Source organism: Myotis daubentonii, chromosome 13, assembly GCF_963259705.1.
Source record: "Myotis daubentonii chromosome 13, mMyoDau2.1, whole genome shotgun sequence".
Classification (NCBI taxonomy): Eukaryota; Metazoa; Chordata; class Mammalia; order Chiroptera; family Vespertilionidae; genus Myotis; species Myotis daubentonii.
Window position 1 is genome coordinate 10790854 of NC_081852.1, and position 16764 is coordinate 10807617.

Below are 16764 nucleotides of genomic sequence, written 5' to 3' on the forward strand. Positions count from 1 at the left end.
TGTGGCAGTCAATTAGCCTATTCCCTCCTTATTGGCTGTGGGCACCACCATCTTTGCGAAGGCGCAAGGGTCAATTAGCATATTCCCTCTTTATTAGATAGGATTAATATAGATAAGCTATAAATTAGATAATCTCAATCATTTTCAGAATGATTTTTATTGAGGGTCACAAATTACTTCAATAAAACTATGTACAAGGTATACAAATCCCCAACCCAGACTGAAAATAATTTGTATAAGCCACACATTAGTGGAAATCACCCCACAAGAGATACTACAACACAATGTAAGTAACACCTTCAGAGACAAAAATGTGTAGCTTCTGGACAGCCATGTCCACAAGCTCCCCGACTCTGCTTGCTCCACTATTTTGAAGCAATCTATGGAAAATGTTTTGTGATAGTTGAGGAATATTCTGGGTCTGTTAAAAACAGAATTCTCCATACTGTTTTAAGAAATGCCATGTAATGTGACCTAGGGGAAGAGCTCTCAGAAACATATGCACATACAAAGCAAAGCAAAGCAAAGCACAGCACAGCAAAATGCCCTGCAATGAACCACACCAAAATGTGTCCTGATAGGTTATGAGCGATAGAATCTTCTGTAGTGTAATTTTTTTAAAAAATTAAAAATAGAAAAATAGCAAACTTACCCTTGATTATCTATATCCTCTGACCCCAGTGGTTTGGAATCAGAAAAAAGTGTCACTCTACTTGAAGCCATCTTGGCATCAATGGTGGAATGGGTGGAAATGAGACTCTGGACCAGTTCATGGGTGGGCCTTGCCTCGTCCTGCCAAGGCGACCAAGAAAGGGAAAATGAGGAATGCACAAGGACTGTGAAGAGAGACACACTGGCTTCAATTACTTTCTCAAAATTACCCTAAACGCAGCTCCTGAAAACCCTTCTTCCTGCCTCAAAAAGAAAAGAAAATTCTTACAACAAAGCCTAGTTCAATTCTGTCTTCATTAAACTTTTTCAAAGTTCACGGAGTACATAACCTAATAACCTAAATATTTTGCTAGAAAAACCTTACGTGCTGAAGCTACAGAATGTACTCACTTTAGCCCAATTAAATCCCACTTCAGAACAGTAAAAGAAAAATGAGGTGTATGCACACAATGAAATACCACACAACTGTCTACAGACAGAAATAGCTCTACAGATACTAACGGGGAACAATACAATCACATATTCTTAAGTGCCAAATCTTGTAAAAGCATTTATAGTTAGATACCATATAACAATATTACTTCTCTTTCTCTCACTCACACACAGATATATTATAGTATTTACAGATAATATATAATAATATAAACAAACATTATATATTGAGAGAGAAAACCAAAGACCAAAGAGCTGGAGCTAGAAAACACATTGGTTTTATATAAGGAGAGATGGAAGTCAGGCTCCATGCTGCTTACAGTGTTCGTGTTGGGAGATGTGGGATCCTGTGAATCTTGCAGCCGGGAGGTACAGGGGACATGCCTTTTACTTTCTGCTGAGTGTGGTTAAATATTCTGCATATTTACAATAGGCATTACCATAAATACGAATACAGATTACAAAGCTCCAATTATATTATGCCTGTGACTGCCCTCACCGATTCCTGGAAGCCGTGGCTGCCACCAAGGTCGACATAGACAGCATCTTTATCATACAGCACACCGCCAACTCCAGAGAGGGGTGCATAAACCAACTTCTCCTTTTCATTTAAGCAGCGCTTCTTTTGCTGTTCAGGAAGGGCACAGGGGTCTGGCAGGAAACTGATGTCACTCACAGGAAAATCTCCTACACCTGGAAGAGAGACAGGAAAATGGCTTCAGCTGACAAATCTACCGTCAGCAGGAATGGCCCAGTCAGGAGGCTTCAGCCACGACAAGGGCATCCTCGACACTGGCACTGTGTCTCTCCAGCCAACAACAGAGCAGAGGAGACTTGGCAACTCAGTGTTTGCTGAGCAAGGAGGCTGGCCAATTTGAAGTTTTCCTCAGAAGATGAAGTCATCTAAGAAATTCTACAAATACAATACATCTTACAACGAAAGAGTACCTGGCATGTGAATTTGGCTTTTATTTTTCATATGTGCTCCTCTTAAATAACCATAAAGAGACACCTTTCGGTCACACTTGGCATTCGTTCGGATATCTTCTGGGTTTGTCAAATCTTCCATCCTAGAAAAATAAAACCCAATCACATGGCAGAAATGAATGTCAGAGTTCGTGTACCGCCCCCACCCCCTGCGGTCACGTGTCAATAATTCAACACCTTCACTAGTTCACTCATCACATTTAGAAAATTATAGAAAATACAGACATAAGGAAGCACAGCTCACCATCTACCAGAGGAAAAGAAGCAAACACATGACTGCACCTTAGGCTCTATGAACTATACATTCCTTAAGTAAGACCCCAGAAATGGGGAATGCGTGTCCCTGGGGTTAGGGAAGGAAGAGGATTAAGCTTGGATCTGGGGTTTTTTAGTGTGGGTTGGGTTCTGGCAGGTGGAATAAGGGTACCCCAGGCTGAGAAAACAATATGAAAAAAAAAGCATAAAGGAAGGAAAACACAGGACACAGCTGAGTGACTGGAGCACCAACTTAAGGTTGGAAAAGCAGGATGGAGCCACATCCTACAGCCTTAAATGCTTCAAAATCCCCACACTTTTCTAAACATTTCATACTTTATTCCCAAAGCCACAGCATGTTTATGTAATGATACAAAAATAAGTAGATAATTTCCATCAACCACATTTCTCCCTCCACTATTCACAAAGAAACACAAAATAAGCTCTATTACTGTTCTTTTTCTGACCTCCTTCACTTTGAAATATCTGGGCAAGGAAGAAAAAATGACGTTCACTTTTTACCTGTCTGCCAGGATATAAGGGTGAGATGTCTGCCATGTCAGAGGCCTAAACTTCATAACTGTAATAAAACGGCCCAGGTTGTGAATTTCTTGGTTTTGATATTCTCCATGTACCATTCCAGAAAGGTAGAACAGCTTGGCACCCTAAACATAAAGAAAAAAGAAATTAAATTTCAACTAAATTCCTGTCGATAGTGCACTAAAATAAAGGCTTCTAAATAAGCAGCAAGGCTAAGAAAGCGAGACTCCGGTGCCAATGCTTCCGGAACCTCCCCAGCCTCTCAGAAACCATCTTGTTAGGGCTTCGTAAGGACAGAACTGCAAATACATTTACTTTCAAAACTGCTCTGCAGTCCAGCAGTGGCACCTGTCTGGAGTACTGCAGTGAGGCTCCTGGGCACAAAACATCCTGAGACCAATGGGCCACATCAGTGTGAGGGAGGGAGAAGGGGCAGTATGTGTGCACTTGTTCTTGGCCCTGTCACTACGAGAACCTTTGGACACTCTATTAAGTCACAAATCCAAACCACTTAGAACAGTGGTTCTCAACCTTCCTAATGCCGCAACCCTTTAATACAGTTCCTCATGTTGTGGTGACCCCCAACCATAAAATTATTTTCGTTGCTACTTCATAACTGTAATTTGGCTACTGTTATGAATCGTCATGTAAATACCTGATATGCAGGATGTATTTTCATTGTTACAAATTGAACATAATTAAAGCATGGTGATTAATCACAAAAAAAATGTAATTATATATGTTTTCCGATGGTCTTAGGCGACCCCTGTGAAAGGGTCATTCAACCCCCAAAGGGGTCACGACCCACAGGTTGAGAACCGCTGACTTAGAACCAGACACTGCCTGGTGCTGAGGGACAGAGACAAATGAGACACACTAAGAGTCTGTCCAGAATAAAGACTACCTCGAGAAGCATGCCAGGGGCTATCCACAGACATACAGGAGGCGAGTCCCGTACAGATGCCTGTTAAGATCTCCCACTCACGCAGCCCACTTCTAAAGGGTTACAGGGCTGGTACTCAATAACTAACTCTCCACCTACCGGGTAGACCTCTGTCCAGAACCTGTGCTTCAATCGCTTCTTCGCCTTCTTCAGTTGCTTATTATACTTGAAGGAATCGAGGTGAGTGAGAACGCCCATAATTTTAGGAAAGCCGTGTACTTGACAGATGTTTAGAAACTCAAATGTTTCCATTTCAAACCCGAAGCTGGCATCTATGAGCATCAGAACCTAAAAAAAGAAGACAATTTCTCAAGGAAACGACCCAAAACAGACCATCAGAAAACTAAGGCCTATGGGCCAAATCCCAGCCAGCACCTATTTCACAACTAAAGTTTTACTGGAATACAGCCACGTTAATTCATTTATGTATTGCCTATAATTTTTTTTTTAACTGTAACCCAAAGATACTCCCTCCATTGATTTCTAGAGAGAGTGGGAGGAGGGAGAGAGAGAGAGAAACATCAACATGGAGACACACTGACTGGTTGCCTTCCACACGCGCCCCTACTGGGGCTGGGGAACCTGCAACCAAGGTACGTGCCTTTGACCAGGAATCGAACTCAAGACCCTTTGGTCTGTGGGCCTACGCTCTAACCACTGAGCAGGGCCAGGGCTCTACACCTGCTTTTAAGCTACAACTGCAAAGTTAAGTCATTGCAACAGAAACTATAACCCACAAAGCCTATCTGGCCCTTTACTGAAAATGTGCAACTCCGCAACTCCTGATCTAGACTAAATCAAATGATTATTTAGGAATAACCATGATAGAGAAAAAAACAAACACATCTTTTGATTTGCTCTAAAAGGTAAACATAAGACAATATCCACCAAGATATAAACTTCCACTTCAGGAATTTTGATGTCTGAGAAATAACTCAGAAAAGGCTGTATCTACTTTAGCCCTTATCTGAAAAAGTTCTTACTTCAAGAAATAAACTGTTTGGCAAGGTGTTTTTAAGCCAATAACAGGTCTCTCTAACAAAGAAGCCAAATCTTTGACATCCAAAAAATGGGAGAAAATGATAATGAAAAATATAAAAAATGTAGAGAAAACCAAATATTTTTGTTTCAATTTTCTCAGATGGAAAACAAGTCTTTTGCTGGGAAGAATGTAGTAGAAAAGCTCTATCTTAATTTGTAACATGTAATTGCTCAGAAACTAAAAAAAGAAGGCTACCAGTTTAGAATGGAGTCAAAGATAATAAAATTATAAATGGTAATCTATAAAAGACAAGCAGATAAGAACAATTTTTAAAATTTATGACCCTTCAAATAATTTCAGAGTTGATTACTAGAGACTTCTAGTTTTAAGATATTACATCTCTGTCTTCATCTTTTTATAGATAATTAGAAATAATTTTTAGCCCTGTCAGTGTGGCTCAGTAGTTGAGTGTCAACCCATGAACCAGGAGGTCAGTTTGATTCCCGATTGGGGCACATGCCCAGTGGCGGCCTCAATCCCCAGTAGGGGGCATACAAGAGGCGACCGATAGATAATTCTGTGTCATCATTGATGTTTCTGGCTCTCTCCCCATCCTTTCCTCTGAAAATCAATAAAAACATTTTTAAAATATAATAATTTTTAAATACAGAAAAACTTATCTGATTAAATTATGGAACATTCTTAATCCTGAACCACAAACTACATGAAGGCGGGCTGCTGAGCCTTGTGAGAAAGTATAGCTGCTGCTGCAGAGCATAGGCTGAGCACACAGAGCTGTCCAAGACACTGGAGCAGGCTGAAGGGGAGCGGGCTGGCGGTGGTATCCCCATATCCCATTTGACAACATGGAGTGACAAGGGGCAAGCAATCAGTTGTATGATCAGAAAAACTGGTGGCAAACACAATCTTTGTCTTAGTTACAACCTTTCCCAACTGAAGATAAATGAAACCTGCATTCCTCCTCCAGTGCACACACATGTGCATGCAAACACAAATCTGTGTATTATGTATGCCTGCTGTGACTTAGAAGGCTTTATAACAACCCAGAGCAGAGCAATCAACAAAAGCCAGGTTAAATATATATAGTACACACAATGGAATACTTAGTAAGGTTGAGCTTATTTACCTCCAAGAAATGCTAAGTGAAAAAAAACAGAGCACCTGAGTATAATAAACACCGTGAGCTTCAAAAGGGTTATATGTGTAGGTATAGACATATCTGGAAGGATGCTGCTTTGAGGAAAACTTAGAGAAGCAAGGAAACAGAAGACAAACATTGTTTGCACCCTGTAGTACAGTTTGAATATTTTACCAAATTGATGTGTTCCTTTTTAAACCTTAAAAAAATGTATACAAAAGGCTTCTTAATATGTATATGCTTTTAAAATTAGGACTTGGGCCTGGCTGGCATGGTTCAGTGGTTGAGCATCGACCTGTGAACCAGGAGGTCACGGTTCAATTCCTGGTCAGGGAACATGCCCAGGTTATGGGTTCCATCCCCAATGTGAGGTGTGCTGGTCAATTATTCTCTCTCATCACAGGTTTCTATCTCTCACTCCCTCTCTGAAATCAATAAAAATATATTTTAAAAAATTAAATAAAATTAGGGCTTGGAATATTTTACATGAAAGAGAAACTAATGACTCATACACTAAGCTTTCAATCATTTCACATATGTAAGATTTAATAAGTTTATACTATTTTGTGTTGACAATAACATTTTTATTGAAAATTTGAATAGTATTTAGCTTTCTGATATTAAAATGGGATAGCCATAACATCATATTAAATTATTTTTTATTTTAGAGGATTTCCTGGGCCAAAGAATAAAATCTGTAGCTCTTTCACCAAACAGCTATCCAGAAAGTTGAATAAAAAGAACCCCCAAACACCAAGGAAATTATTACCCCAAATTTTCTAATCAATATGGCTTAATTTTTTTCTTTTTGGCTTTATTTTTGCACAGTAACATCTCTGTAAATGCAATCGAGGCTGCACAATTTCCACATGCTGAATACTGTAGAGATTTTTTATTTTCAACTCTGACAACTTCTCATGGGCAATCCACATATTTATTTTATCATAATCATTTAGGACAGAGGTTCTGGCACCAGCTAAGAGTAGAGTTCCCACCCTCTGACAAATCATTTAATTTCTGGGAATCTTGATTCCATCACAATTGGAGATAATACCTATTTACCTCTAGGGCATACTAGGGGATTAGATGAGCTAAACTTGTAGAAAGCTGTTAGCACAATGCCCACTAAGGGTCCAAGAAATGGACCGTTACTACTGTTTCATGTACATACTTATGCATATATATATATATGTATATATATATATACACACACACACACACATGCATATATATATATATGTGTGTGTGTATATATATTTTAATGAGCTTTTATTAGCTATGTTGGTTAAAGGTTTTCTTTGTCCTGTGATTTACTTTTAGATTTTAGAATACATTTCATTGTGCACATTCCATTTTTACTATAACAAAAATTATTATGACCATCATCATCAAATACATCTACTGCATCCCTCATAACACTCATCACTTCCTTAATAATTATAATCCTTTCTTCCCTTCAACATGGGATAAATAACCCATCACATTGCTCTAAGTCCCCATCAGAAAACCACTGCCCACACTTAACTTACCAAATCTGCTACTTTAGCCAGGTCAATCATCATGTTAATGTCACATCCACATTCAATAATGGTGAGTCTGCGCTTTTTACCTATAAGTGAAAAGATGAAAACTGTACTTTAAAAAATATATATCCATTAACGTTAATTAACATTTTTAACTGCATTAAGTAAAGCACCATATACACTTATAGGAGTATGCCAGAAATTCATTTTTATAGGAGAAAATTAATAAAATCTATTTCATCTTGGTTTTCTTGCTACGTTCTCTAATTTTAAAATATCACAAGACTACTCATATGAATAAAGTGCTCAAACAGGTAAAATTCCGACTAGAATGGGCAGACAAGTGGATTTCATGATGACCCTGATCCTGCTGTTCAGTAGTGGCCAGCGCTTCTACCTCTAACAAAGCTTCCCGTGTTCCCACTAAAGCTAAAAAAATCCTCAAACCTACTACAACAGAATGTTTGTGAACAATCATTACTTCTAAAATAGGTCTAAAGAAGTCATCACCATAACAAAAATGTCTTAAAGGTAAGCTTCAGTCCAACTATAGTTGTCCTTTGAACAATTAGGGGGTTAGGGACGCCAACCCTTGTGCAGTAGAAAATTGCATATCATCTTTGACTCCCCCAAAACTTGAGTCGTCCCTTGGTGAACACAGGGGTTGGTTCCAGGACCCCTGTGGATATCAAAAGCCAAAGGGGCTCAACTCCCTTACATAAAATGGCTCATGACAATGCAGAGTTGGCCTTCGCATATGCAGATTCCCAACCACGGATGAAAAAATACTTTTTGATCCACAGTTGCTTGACTCTGCGGATGTGAAACCTAGGGATACAAAAAGCCAACTGTACATTTATTTAAAAAAAAAAAATCCAGATAGAAGTGGACCCGTGCCTATTATTGCTAAATGAGAAAGTTCAGGCTCTACCACTGTCATTCTGGGAATTTGTTTCATCTTCCCTCAAATTTAGAAAGGTCACCATCTTCCAAAGCAGATAAACCTCACAGGAAAGAGGAAAACTCCCTTACCTCCACAAGAATGGGAAGTACTTGCTATCTGTTAAATGAAGGTGCTCACCAGGACCAAGCCAGCCTGCCCAGGCCAGCCACGCCTTTCGGAGGAGCATCCCTAGCAAACGCACACTGCAGTCAGAATAAGGTATACACCTGCAGCATTACTACCTCTAGGAACTTATCTTTTTCTGAAGTTACAGCCAACTTAGTAAAACTTGTAAGAGGTAATATGAAGTGACCATGTTAATTTCGCATTTACCGGTAAAAAAAAAAGTTCAACAAGGACATGCATGCTTCTCAGACGACAACACCTGCCATGACAGTCTGGGGTCGCACCCGCCTACCTGACACAATTGTTACAGGGCCTCTGATCTCTGTGAGCTTCTGCCTGGTGAAGTTCCGAATGAGGCACTGAATCAAAGTGCTCTTGCCGACTTTCGGAGGCCCCATCACCACCACCACTACTGGCGGAGGCTCCAGTGGAGTTCGATCAACCACTGGGATATGGTGCTTTTTTGTCTTCAAATCCTGAGTCCTAGTTGTTAAAAAATGAATAAATAAACTCATTTTCAAAATATAAAAGGCAGTACCCCCATATGTAAAGATTTTAAAGAGAGCAGAACAGACAATACACAGGTATAATTAACTTGTTAACTCCTGGCTCCAATCCAAATAACCACTTCAGTAAATATAAAAACAGATGGGCTTCAACAGTACAGAAGGTTGAAAACTATACTAACCTTAAATCTGATTGCTTTATTAGCTGATTACAGTAGTTTAAAGAGAAAAAAAAGAGCAAACATAGAGGCAGTATATCATAATGAATAAGAGCAGAGGCTATAGAGTTAAATTTGGCTCCTTTACTGGAAGAATATAATTCACTAATGTTTAGCCCGGCCAGTATGGCTCAATGGTTGAACCAGAAGGTCACTGGTTCCATTCCTGGTCAGGGCACATGCCTGGGTTGTGGGTTCCATCCCCAGTGGGGGGTGTAAAGGAGGCAGTTGATTAATGCTTCTCTCTCATCATTGATGTTTCTACCTCTCTCCCTTCCTCTCTGAAATCAATAAAAATACTTAAAAAAAAATAATGTTTAACCCAGCTGGCATGGCTGAGTGGTTGAGCATAGACCTATAAACTAGAGGTCACAGCTCAATTCCCAGTCAGGGCACATGCCCAGGTTGTGGGCTTGATCCCCAGTAGGGGGTGTGCAGGAGGCAGCCAATGAATGATTCCCTCTTATCATTGATGTTTCTCTCTCTCTCTCTCTCTCTCTCTCTCGCTCGCTCTCTCTCTCTCTCTCTTTCCCCCCCTCCTTCCCTCTCCCTCTGAAATCAATAAAAAAAAAAAATAAAATAAAATAGTAATGTTTATAGTACACTGGTTGGCATATAAGGATTCATTAAATAAAGTTATTTAATATTACATATTTCAACTATATAAAACACATCCAAAAAAACCCCACAAGCACACCTATTATCAGAGATATTATTTAAAGTTTAAGAACAAACAAATTCTATTAAAAAACTCATGGCTTTTCTTGGGCAAAAAAAGGCAATCAGTATAATCACTGGAGGCAAGGCAGCTTCCATAGGAACGACCTCTTATGTCTTAGTAAAAGAAACATGGCATGCATCTCCATGTCCTTCAGGGCTGAATAGACTCATGAATTCAAACATCATCTGGAGAGACTCCAACTGTTTAAAAAGAAAAAAATGAGCCCAGCCAGTGTGGCTCAATGGTCAAGTATCAACCTATGAACTGGGAGGTCACAATTCGATTCCTGGTCAGCACACATGCCAGGGTTGTGGGCTCCATCCCCAGTGGGGAGTATGCAGGAGAGAGCTGATCTATGATTATCTCATCATTGATATCCCTTCCTCTCTGAAATCAATAAAAATATATTATTTACAGAAAAAAATGAAAGAACCACTAGAAGAATCTAGCTAAACATACCTGTGAAAGGATCGAGCCATCCGCACAGCAGACTGGACTGCAAAAGCTTTGGGGTTTCTCTTCCGGGCATCTTCCTCATCTCCAAGTTGGAGGTCTTGCAAATGCCGTTTCTTTTTCTTCTCAGCTTTGGGCCCGCTGTTTTTCTTTCTGTGTTTCTTCTGGTCCTTGGCCTCCATGGTGACTTTTTACCAATTCACAAGTAACCTACATTGAATGAGGTGGGGGTGGAGGAAGCATTTTACAATCTACACGGCACCCAGGGAAAGACAGCAAATTTATTTCTTTAAAAAAAGACACAGATATGTTCACCCAAGAAGGGTAGGAACTACTTAATATGCCAAATTTCACTGCTCTGCTATAAATTAGATTAGTTAGCTCTGCTTAGATTACTATCTATTCATCTTAAGTTTCTGCATTAACATTGTCCATTTCTGCAAGGATGGAAACATTCTATAGCTATTTTTAACACAGTAGTCACTAGCCACATGTGGCTAATGAACTTACAATGTACCAAGTGAAACCGAGAAATTGACATTTTATTTTAATTAATTCCATTCTAAATTTAAATAGTCATATTTTACTAGAATATTTGGACAGCTCAGCTCTAAATAGCAACTGGACTAATAAAATGGCTTCCAAACAAACTATTTTAAGGTATTTTATTTAAAAAATCAAAGCATTTTAATAATCCCCCAACATGATAGCAGTATTACTTTTAGTTTGATACTGTAAAACTCTTAAATTATAATTACCTACATACACTTAAAAAATAGCAATATGTACTCGTGTGAGATATGACTGGTTGTGGATGATGCCTGGAGACCACACAGATTTGCAGAAACCCTTAGGACTCCTGAGCATCCCAGAAATTCATTGCTCATAAACTGGGAACCACTGGATTAAGTTTTGTTGTTTTTAAGGAAATCAGGCTGCATACAATATAGCACATGGGTAACAAAAAAGGGAAGTGGGGCAATCAAGTCATCCAATGAAGGTACTGAGATAACTTCAATTCAATAAATATACGCGTCTGCCTAAGATGTGCCAGGCACGGTGCCGGGAGATGGCTGCAGCTATGATCTGACTAGTGGGCGGAATTCAAACCACTGTCTTCAGAGCCAGGCAGGAAGGGCCACATCAGAGGGCTGCACTGCAGGAGGGCAGGCCGATTCCCCCCTCTCACCGGCGGAAGAGAAAGTCCGCACATACCAGCATAATGTCAAGAAATACCAATGGGAGTTAGGGGAGCTGGGTTCTAGGAGCGCTTTGAAACTGAACAGCTGTGTGTTTCAGGACATTCTTTTTCTACTCAACTGTATCTTGGTTCCGAACTTGTATGCACTTGATGCCAAGTTTATCCTCTTGGGATGCTGGTTAGGTGGGGAGAGGGGAAACACTTTTTGGAATTAACTGCCGTGACTCGGGTCTGTCACCGGCCGGGATTATGCCGCATTGAAACGCCCGCCAGCTCTCCCTGCCCCTCTCCCCGGGTCCCGGCTCCCCACGCGCATTCCTTAGCCACGCCCCCAACGACCGAGGAGCACGTCTCCGGAAGGTACGGAAGATGCCTGCCCGGCGCCTCAGGTTCTCCCCGGGGGCAGACTGCCAGACCGAACACGGGCCTTCCCGTGCGCTCGGCTCGCGAAGCTCCCGGAGCCCCAGCCCCGGAGACCCCGCCGCCGCCGCCTCCCCCAACCCCGGGCGCTCACCAAGCTCACAGGTGCTCCTGCTCAGCCCCGCGTGGACCACGCCGGAACCGGAAAGGCGGCCTACGCACTTACTCCACCTCCGGCGGGAAACAAGGCGGGGGCCGAAGAAAGGGACCGGCGGAGGGACGACTTTCCGGGGAGAGCCGCAAGGAAGACTTGTGATTGGCTAGTGGAGGCGCCCCGCCCCGGGGATCCGACCGCGGGGTCCGCCGCCCTCAGCTACAACTATTTACTCTCCTGGGTTTCCGAGCCGCGTCCTCTCCGGACGCCCGAGCGACCCGGAGGCCGTGTCGACTGTGCGGCCTGACGCCGTTCCTCGCTGCGGGACGGAAGCAGGAAGTAGCACTTCTGGTCTCCCTGCGTCACCTTGCCGACCCCCGACGGGCCTGGTGGGGTATCGCTGGGTTGGGAGTCGCTGTGGCTCGACCGCTTGCTCGGGAACAGCAGACTCAGGGCAGGAACAGACTAACCCACGTGGAATGCCTCGGCCTTCCTCTGACCCCGGGAAAGGACTTTCCGTGGGAGAACGCAGCCTCTTGCCGCTTTCTTCTAGCACAGGTTTGCCCATTCCACCCGAGGGACTGCTGCGGGTTCATCCAAGCCCATCCCGGGTGAGCTGGATGCCAGTTTTATCTCCCTCTGGTCTTGGAGGTTTTCTTTTCAATATCCTACCAGTGCCACCCCGCGCCCCCCCCCCCCCAGGGCCCAGTTCTGCCTCATAAAACCAGGCACACTAGTAACGGAGACCCCCTGCCCTCGATGCCCTTCACAGCGAGCTCGAGTTCTCCCTCGGTGCCCACAGGCATTCGCTCTGCATCACTACACGCTGCTGTGCCAGGGAGGCTGCCCGCCAGGGCACACACTCCCTCCTCTGTGAAGAGCTCATAATTTTGTAGCTTTAACGCTAACCCCCATACTCTCGGAGATTTCAGTATACAGGTGGGTAATCCTAGCATCCACTTGGCTCCGTGTGTCCCACTCTTGTCTTCTAACTTGGCGCAGCCTCAGTGCCCCCGTGATCACACCCTAGAACTTGTCTAAGGTCTGCAACCCCTGAAGCGCCCCACTCCGACTACCACTTCCGATGTTTCTAAGTTATTCCCTCTAATGCCCCCAAACCAAAACTCCTGCAACCCTACCAGTATCTCCAACCCATCTCCTACCACCTTCCTCCCTTGGTGAGTTCTCCCTCCCTAGTAAGCTAGCGTGAACTCCATGGTCAGCCTGTAGGAGGAGCTTCTTGTATCCCTTTTTAACTCCCTCATCTCCCTGTCACATCATATCTGCTTGGTAAGGAGAACCCTGGAGAAACCCAATTCCCCGTCTCCATACTGCAGCAGTGCAGCTAAACGCGGCTAGAGGAGAACGCAGAGCCGTCCTGACTGCCCTCCCTCCAACAGTTCCAGCATTGCTTGGTCTCTGCCATTCTCCCAAATGAGGATCTCACGCCTCTCTTCTCTCTTCAGTCCTTCCCACCTCCTTCCCCCTCCATCCTACTTCACTAAGAAAATGGAAGTGGAGACTCCCACCGCTGCAGACTTCTACCACCATATCCACCAGACGCCCCCGCCCCCCTTCCCCGCCCCTTACTGTAGATGCGCTACCTGTGTCCACCTAAACACATCCTGCACCTGACTGCTGGATCCTGTTACCTCCAGGGCGTCGCTCCAGCCAGTCTGTTCTCTCCCCCACACCATCAGTTTTTATTAGCGTATTCCCGTCATCATACAACCTGCAGTTATTTCATCTTCAAATGAACTCCTCTTGACCCCATTTCCTATACCTTTTCTCCATGTTTCTTTGTAGCAAACTTTCACGAAAGAATTGTCAGTATTTTCTCTGGTTCCTCTCCTATTCTCTTAGGTTCGCTTTGCTCTCAGAACACCATCTACTAGTACAGTCCTGGGGTTTTCCTTCTCGATGGCCTTTGTTTGTTCTTCCACTCCTACCTGACCAGCTGTCCACTGGGCGCACTGACTCTAAAGCCTCTTGGGAGGTGCAAGGTCAGCCACCACCTGTGCCCTGCCTGGGCCACCCCGCACGAGCTGCCCAGTGATCTGCAGATGGCTGCTACTTAAGCTGGGCTTGCAGGTGCCCAGGAGAGTCCAAGGTGGGAACCAAGGCTGGCTGCCATTAGTGCCAGGCCTGGGGCCTCTTGGTGAGAGGTATGAGGCATGCCAAGGCTAGATGCTGCGTGTCTGCAATTTGTGAACCTTTAAGAGATTTTCAGGAAAGCCCGCCACAGGAGCTAAGAAAGGCAGTTTGTATAGAAAAGCCACTGGAAACAACTTGGGTGGTCCACAATTTGGGTGGGGCGGGGTCTCAGGGGATCAACAGGGAGGGGCAAACAGGGTGAGCCAGATTGATGGAGACTCAGATATGGCCCCTCGGGCTCGTCAGGGGTACTAGTGCCTCTGCCAGCACTTTGTCAGACAGAAAGCTGCCCCTCCAGCTCTTGCCCAAATGCTGGAAAATTCAGTTCCTCCCCATATGTCCCTTGTGCCTTTCGAGCTGTTGCCCCAGTGCTAGCGCTCAGAGGGAGCAAGTCTGAGTCAGTACAAAGGCCCTTTAAGAGAAAGTGCTTGGGACTCCAGCAGCCTCAGTCCCTCTCAGCTTCCGTCTCCCTCAGTCACCTACCCCCACTGTTTTTTAAAGCCAGATGTTATGGGGTTTTTCTCTTCCTGCCACTGAAACCCTGGGCTGGGGAGATCTAGTGTGGGGTGGGGTTCCTCACTCTTCAGGGAGGTCCTCTACAGCCAAGATAAACCTTCTGATTTTTATCTGGCACATGTGGGCGTGGGACCAGCTCATTCCATATCTCCACCCCTCCTACCAGTCTCAATATGGCTTCTTTAAATCCCCAGTTGTAGGACTTCCATTCAGCTAGACGTCAGGCAGTTCTGAATAATGCTTGTTCTGTAGTTTATTTTAATTTGATGTGGTTGTGTGAGGATTTGAGTAACTGCATTTACCTACACCAGTGGTCGGCAAACTCATTAAGTCATCAGAGCTAAATATCAACAGTACAACGATTGAAATTTCTTTTGAGAGCCAAATTTTTTAAACTTAAACTATATAGGTATGTACATTGTTATTAACTTAATTAGGGTGCTCCTAAGCTGGCCTTTGCTAAAAACGTCCTCAGTGTGATTGAGGTACGTTTGCTGAGGTCGACCCCTTCCAACTCTCCCATCCACACTCGTCTTGTATACTTGTTTCGTCTATCTCCTTTCGTTCATCCTCTCTATATGTCCAAACCATCTCAACATACCTTTTTCAGTCCTTGACACTACATCTTCTTTCACTCCACAACGTTCCCTAAAATTAACTTAATAAACTTTACTTAAAGTTTTAAGTCAACTTTGCACTGTACGTGTACTTCCGCACGTGGTATTTTGTGGAAGAGCCACACTCAAGGGGCCAAAGAGCCACATGTGGCTTATGAGCCGAGGTTGGCCAACCACTGACCTAATTATGTTGAGATAGGGTACCTCTGTGGAAGGTGTGATAGAGGCAGCAGACCAGAAGCTCCAAGATTTCTACCAGAAACTTGGGGTGTATACAGATCAGTACTGAAGGCTGATCATAGGACAAACCACACAGCGGAAGGGTGGCATAGCAAATTTCAAAGGTGATGGTAGTGTATTATCCTTCAATTTGGAGTTTATTTAAGTGTTGAAAGATAAACAGTAAAGCTATAAAGTTACCAGCCAGGTTTTGGTGGTCACACTCAAATATAGCCACCAATTTAACAATGATACCAACAAAATACAATTTGTATAAACAAAATTGTTAACAGATATAACAAATATAAAGCCAGTAATCAGGTTGATATATTCTTTTTTTAAATGTTTTTATTGATTTTTTAGAAAGAGGAAGGGAGAGGACAGAAACATTGATGATAAAGCAATATCAATTAGCTGCCTCCTGCACATCCACTACCAGGGATTGAGCCCACAACCAGGCATATTCCCTGACCAGGAATTGAACCAGCGACCTGTCGGTACATGGGATGGTGCTCAGTCCACTGAGCCACACGAGCCAGGCAGGTTGATATCTTCTTTAGAGCAATTGCTCATGGCTTTACAGAGTAACGCTGCCAAACTTCATGACAAGGAAAAACAAGAATAAATATGAAACCCCAAATTCATCATAAAAAAATAACAATTTTAACAAAGTTAAATGTATTATTTAATGAATTGTGGGCCGAATGTCTCAGTGGGTGTTTTGGACAGGACCAAATGTCCTGCAAAGATGTAATAAAAATGCCGTATCAGAAAGAAAAAGGTGAATTAAGCTGCAGGGACAGCTGGCTTATTTGGAAGAATAGAGAGCTGCTTACCTCACACGACATGTAACAAACACCACAGACGGAAATATGAATAATGCAAGTATACATGTCTGCTTCACACGTTAAAGGTGAGCCATACCTACCACAGTACTCAGTTCCAAAAGGAATGTACTTATGACAACAAAGCACAACAAAGCAAAAACACAACTCTCAACTAGAATAAATTTCTAATGCTGGGCCTTTACATAGGAATTAAGAAACACTGCGCTGCTTATTCTCCATCGGCTCCACCCAGATC

General features: G+C 43.0%; 1 protein-coding gene across 1 annotated transcript in view; it reads right to left on the reverse strand.

Annotated features, from left to right (window-relative positions):
• The window catches only part of BMS1 (BMS1 ribosome biogenesis factor), a 35371-nt gene extending 23119 nt beyond the window's left edge, over positions 1–12252 (reverse strand). The window contains exons 1-9 of the mRNA XM_059662170.1: positions 12176–12252; positions 10467–10670; positions 8855–9045; positions 7500–7579; positions 3929–4117; positions 2869–3011; positions 2053–2174; positions 1604–1797; positions 653–792 (exon numbers count right to left, since the gene is read on the reverse strand). Coding sequence (XP_059518153.1) covers positions 653–792; positions 1604–1797; positions 2053–2174; positions 2869–3011; positions 3929–4117; positions 7500–7579; positions 8855–9045; positions 10467–10642 — 1235 coding nt within the window. The 5' untranslated portion in view covers positions 10643–10670; positions 12176–12252. The remainder of the gene's footprint in view (positions 1–652; positions 793–1603; positions 1798–2052; positions 2175–2868; positions 3012–3928; positions 4118–7499; positions 7580–8854; positions 9046–10466; positions 10671–12175) is intronic.
• Positions 12253–16764: the final 4512 nt, after the last annotated feature.